The following is a 6298-nucleotide window of genomic DNA, read 5'->3' as shown; positions in this document are numbered from 1 at the left end:
CGAACTAACAGGTTATAGAGGCATACGAACTAACAGGTTATAGAGGCATACGAACTAACAGGTTATAGAGGCATACGAACTAACAGGTTATAGAGCAAACAACGCATTTATCACAACACATTGGTTGTAATATGGCTGTTTTTCCCCTAGCTTGGCTTCCRGGGTGATTTTACCCAAGCACCGCTACTGTCACCCTGTGCTCGTTAAATGTGTGTATATTGGGTAAAATGTTTGATTTACAGTACAAAAATATAGTAAAATTTGCAGCTTCATTCAGAGAAATGTGGAAACAAAGAAAAGACCGATTGATGCAATAATGCGCTGGTTTTAAAGTACGTTTCTAAAATAGGAGACCATTTCCTTTCGTGCAATTTACAACTGTAGGCTACATATACGTTGAGGGTCTACCTGTATCGTTTAGAGTCGACGGGCAAAACGTCCATGGCGATGTAGTACTGCTGGCACGGGTCCAAGTTACGCACCTTTACGCGCAAGGACGGGAACATCCTCCTGTAGAAAACACACACAAAGASTTTAAAGTAGGATAAATGAGCTAAAATGGTCATCATATAATAGCGTATTTAATTCAATCCATAATGTTATTAAATATCAACTAGTGTGGAGAACTAATAAAACTAACAGAGATCAGTGTTTTGACGCGTCAGTTAAATTCGTTGGAAATGTAACACCATTGAAAGAGAYGCTGCGGGCCTCAGTCAAGGTGAAGCTCTGAGATCACGACGGCGTTCTGGCGAGATTTATTACTCGTCTCATAAAAAGCACAACAGAGATAATAGAATTTATAACAAGTCATGAAATGTTTAGCCTATATAGAATAACATGTGCTTTTATGAATCTGTTATGAAAATGTTAAAGAATATGCAAAGAGATTAAAATTACAAAATTACCCCAAAATGTAATTACAAAATAACAGAGCTCCAATTCCTGAGGAATAAGGCATGTACATTGTTAATTATATGATAAGAGTCAAAGAATATAAAGTTATAGAAATACTATGAAAAAATACAACCCTAAAATACTATGAAAAAAATCCAGTGGCCTTTATAAAATGATAAAAAGCATCCCCATTTAGTTTTTACGGGGTAGTACTGACCCTGTAAAATAAATACTCGACAAGCCCTTTCGCCTTTTCACCCTGCTACACAAACTGCTGTTGTTGTTTTAACTGTGCAAAAACGTTTTTTCTATTGGTGAAATCAAATAAACATTCAATAGTTCAAAGGCTGCAGTAAATTGTACATTTCATTTGGCTGTCATCTTATACAACGAAAATACAATTTGCTAACTGTAGATACAGCCTACATAAAGATTGCGTACACATCAATCGAATAATAGGCTTTAGGCCTGTATAATAAACTATAGGTATGTATAATAGACTATAGACCTGTATAATAGACTCTAGGCCTGTATAATAGACTATAGGTCTGTATAATAGACTATAGACCTGTATAATAGACTCTAGGCCTGTATAATAGACTATAGGTCTGTATAATAGACTCTAGGCCTGTATAATAGACTATAGGTCTGTATAATAGGCTAAATGCCTGAATAATAGACTATAGACCTGTATAATAGGCTATAGGCCTGAATAATAACTATAGATCTGCTAATAGAATAGGCTCTGACAGTCTGGATATAGTAAATTAGACCTATGTCTTATACTGACTGTATATATAACTATAGACCTGTATCAGATATGATAGGCTATAGGCGAATAATAGACTATAGATCTGAATATATGGCTATAGGTCTGAATAAATAGACTATAGGCTGTATAGATAGAAAATAGGTACACTGTCTGAATACTCGACTATAACGGGCCCTGAATAAATACCGAACCTAACGTTGTCATCACATAAGACTATAGGTCCGTATAAAAGGCTAAGACCTGGTGCTAATAAAGACTATAGACCTGTATAGAAGGCTGTACGGCCTAATAATGAGAAACTAATAACCTGTATAATCGAGGCTACTAGTCGAATAATCAGACTATAGTCGCCTGAAATGAGACTATAAGGCCTGAATAATAGACTATAGGTCTGTATAATAGACTAAAGGCCTGTATAGAAAATATGTTTTTGCAAGTGCAACATCAGTGACTTGTTGTAACACGATTGTACGCCAATACGATTGTACGGCCCTCTTTCCTAACCAATGTGTATTATCCTCATACTGTAAATCAGATGAATTAACTGTTTGATTAGTGTGTAGTCCATAGCGTAGTGTCTTGGCTACTGTGTGTTAGTGTGTAAAGGTCTGAGTTTTACCTAGTTTAGCTAGCTTGTGTAAAGGTCTGTAATTTGACCGTTTGGTAGGCGTGTGAAGGGGTCAGTTTTACCTAGTTTAGCTAGCTTGTGTAAAGGTCTGTGATTTGACCGTTTGGTAGGCGTGTGAAGGGGTCCGTTTTACCTAGTTTAGCTAGCTTGTGTAAAGGTCTGTGATTTGACCGTTTGGTAGGCGTGTAAAGGGGTCCGTTTTACCTGCCCGCTTTGGTAATAATCATCTCTGTGCCGATCTCATGGAACCTGGTCCACAGATCCGACCCCTGGAGCTCCACCCGGACCTCTCTCTCATCTCTACCCGGGTTAGAGTCACTATCTCCCGGTCTTCTCCTTTCTTCTCGCCCCGGCTCAGAGTCGCACTCTCCCAGCCTTCTTGGCGTGTTACCAGCCTTCCTCCTCTGGTCGTTTGGGTAATCTTTTTGAGTAAAGGAACAGTTTAATTGTTGATAAATTAGAACTGTTGCATCGTGAACATGCGGAATGCTGCTGGCTTGATTCCATTTAAGTGTAAAGCTTTCAGCTGTTTCCTTTAATTAAAACACATCAATTTGACAAACCATTGACGTGAAAAACGCTAGGAATGTGTCATCAATAGTCCTACAAACTCAACACAAAGCCACAAAACAAGTTGTTGTTTTCTATTTTACTACTTGGACAGTGTACTGTTTTTCTTTTTACATTTTTATATTTATTTTTTCTCTCTTATAAAATATATGACTTTTTATTCAAGTTAGACGCAGAAGAGTGCGTGTGTAAACCAGTGAGATGCGCGGGTTAAAGTTGACCGACCGTGTTCGTTTGTCTCCTGTCGAACGGAGCTTGTCTCCTTCTCTGTGTCTCCCGGTGAGCTCGAGTCCTTCCCGTTCTCCTTCTTCATCCTCTTTATCGTTTTACCGACCAGCGCTTCCACCGAGAAAGCGTGGGCTCGTGAGCTCAGACCCTGCATCCTGGCGCGAGGCGGTTAGTCTCCCTTCTCTGGGGTCCTGAAGGCTGCACTCTTGTCGCGCGCTGTTCCGTTTTTTCCGCTTCACCCAGGGCCTCTGCGAGCCCCCGGTCTGTCTGTCTGTCTTCTGTTCATGTGGCTACGCGACGCAGCTAATTGACCCGGTGAGTTCCCATGGCTCCATGGCGCGCGCACTATGCATCTAATCCTTGTTAACGGCCCCGCGGTTTCCGCTTGTCTCTCTCCTCCCTTTCCTCCTTTTCACGCTCCTCTGTTGCTCTCCTCGCTTTCCTTCTCTCCCTCTCTCTCTCTCTCCCTCTGTCTCAAATCAATTCAAGGCGCTTTATTGGCATGGGAAACATGTGTTTACATTGCCAAAGCAAATGGAATAGACATAAACAAAAAGGGAAATAAACAACGTAAATAAACACTAAACATTACACTCACGTCGAAAGACGGCAATTATCAGTTCTCATTATGTATTTCTTTGGTAATTACATTTTTCTAATAGCGTCATCATTCTATTTTATTATCTGATACTCTTCATTCTCCTTTTGTCTGGGTTTTTGGACAGTTTTTAGACTCACCTCTTGACTGAAACAAACATTTAGACAGCCATATTAGGTGCACTGTTAAAACACCATTGAGAAAGATATTGCTCATCCCAGTCAAAACCGTAGCTTTTTTTGTACATTTCAGATTGTAACAAAACAATCTGGAGTTATTAAAATCATTATTTTAATGGTGAAAAAAGAGTGAATAAGGAATTTATTGCTCCATTTGTTTGGTGTGTTGGTTTAATTACATCTTCTCCACATTCAATTTTTAAATGTGTAATTTGTCTATTATTAAAAACAGTGAAATACATTCAACATCTTTTGATTTTGTTGAATAACTCGTTCCTAAAAGGCACCCAAGTATAAGATTGATTTTAGCTAAACGAAGGATGTTTTTAATACACTACTATTTTGTTTTAACGTGAACAACAGTATTTCCCGTTTTCCCGTATAGAAAGCCATGCTCTGCTTTAACTATGACCACACGTAATAAAACAGCCTGTTAGAGAACATTTACACCTGTGATATTTCATCTAAAATAACAGGTGTTAAAAAGGAAAAAGATTCTGAAATTCAATGTTAGTTTCTCAATCAAATATAAATGCATCTTTAGTTTGTCAATAAAAATACATGAGATATGAGATGTTAGTTGTCAATAAAATACATAGATGTTTAGTTTGTCAATAAAATACACTAAATGTTATTTTCAATAAAATACATGAGATGTTAGTTTGTCAATAAAATACATGAGATGTTAGTTTTCAATAATAATACATGAGATGTAGTTCAATAAATCAAATGAATTTAGTTGTCAAATAAAAATGAGATGTTAGTTTGCAATAAAAAAAGAGATGTTAGTTTGTCAAAAATACATGACGATGTTAGTTTGTCAATAAAATACATGAATGTTAGTTTCAATAAAATACATGAATGTTAGTTTGTCAATAAAATACAATGGTTAGTTTTCAAAAATAATAGATGTTATTTGTCAATAAATACATGAGATGTTAGTTTGTCAATAAAATAAATTGAGATGTTAGTTTGTCAATAAAATACATGAGATTAGTTTCAATAAAATACAATTTATGTTTAGGTTCAATAAAAAACATGAGATGTTAGTTGTCAATAAAATACATCAGATGTTAGTTTGTCAATAAAATACATGAGATGTTAGTTTGTCAATAAAATACATGAGATAGTTCGCCTATCTTTAAGCGAACCCATTATAGTCTTTTATATTCCATATTTATTTGATCTTTTCAGCCCGTGTGGCAACATAATGTTGAGAGTGGTAATAGAATGTTATTTAAAGGACAGGGGGAAATCCTGGGACAAATATTTGACTCGAGACAAACTCGGAACATCTGGATATATTTAAAATATATCCATGAAACTGTCTCTCCTTCTCGGTTGAAGCTGACATTTCCGTTATTAATTTGGAGGCTTTCTGTAAGTAAAATGGTTTTGTGTCTCGCGCTGCACCGGTGTGGGAGAGGGTCTGCGGTGCTACGTGAGAGCTGTCTGGTTCTCATAACAGGGATCAGATGGAGTTTGGCGTGTGGAAAAACGGGGCCATAATGACAGCTGGAGATTATTACATTACCTTCTGACATGAAATAGACCCATTCAACACAAACACAGAATGTTTTTTAATCACAGAAAATAATTGGTCAGAAGGCGGAACAAATGATGCTTGTGTTTCGATGGTCTGGTGAATGGTTTGGTTTTGGTGACTGATGGAGGCCCCGGTACTCTGATGTGGTGAATGGTTGGTTTGGTGAGTGATGGAGGCCGGGACTCTGATGTGGTGATGTTTGGTTTGGGTGCTTGATGGGGGCAGGATCTGATGTGGTGAATGGTTGGTTTTGGTGTTGATGGGCCCCAGGGACTCTGTGTGGTGAATGTTGGTTGTGCTGACGGGGCCGATTGATGTGGTGAATGGTTGTGTTTGGTGGTGATGGAGGGCCCGGGTACTCTGATTTGGTGAATGTTGTTTGGTGCCTGACGGAGGCACGGGACTCTATGTGGTGAATGTTGGTTTGTGCCTGATGGGGCCCGGGACTCTGATGTGGTGAATGTTGGTTTGGTGCCTGATGGGGGCCCCGGGAACTCTGATGTGGTGATGGTTGGTTTGGTGGCCTGATGGGGGCCCGGGACTCTGATGTGGTGAATGGTTGGTTTGGTGTGATGGGGGCCCGGGCTCTGATGTGGTGAATGGTTGGTTTGGTGCCTGCGGAGGTCCCGGTACGCTGATGTGGTGAATGGTTGGTTTGGTGCCTGATGGGGGCCGGACTTTTGTGTGACAGGAGGAACCGGAGACTAGCGATGATGACCCTGGACTGTGGTACAGCTAGGCTCAGCCTGTTTTGGAACGAGACTCAGATGGGCTCTGTTGGTACAGCTAGGCTCCAGCCTGTTTTGGACAGAGACTCAGATGGGGCTCTGTCGGTACAGCTAGGCTCCAGCCTGTTTTGGACAGAGACTCAGATGGGCTC

General features: G+C 39.4%; 1 protein-coding gene across 1 annotated transcript; it reads right to left on the bottom strand.

The window, feature by feature from the left end:
- Positions 1–408: 408 nt before the first annotated feature.
- LOC112077619 (T-box transcription factor TBX22) lies at positions 409–3525 on the bottom strand (the record flags this gene model as incomplete). Its single annotated transcript, XM_024144109.2, has 3 exons — positions 3093–3525; positions 2502–2718; positions 409–510 (listed from the first exon to the last, which is right to left on the bottom strand). Coding segments are annotated over exons 1-3 (476 nt in total), but the record flags the coding sequence as incomplete, so codon positions are not given.
- Between the last annotated feature and the right edge of the window lie 2773 nt (positions 3526–6298).

The sequence above is a fragment of the Salvelinus sp. IW2-2015 genome, unplaced genomic scaffold (assembly GCF_002910315.2).
Source record: "Salvelinus sp. IW2-2015 unplaced genomic scaffold, ASM291031v2 Un_scaffold4770, whole genome shotgun sequence".
Lineage (NCBI taxonomy): Eukaryota > Metazoa > Chordata > Actinopteri > Salmoniformes > Salmonidae > Salvelinus > Salvelinus sp. IW2-2015.
This window is presented reverse-complemented; position numbering and strand designations above follow the sequence as displayed.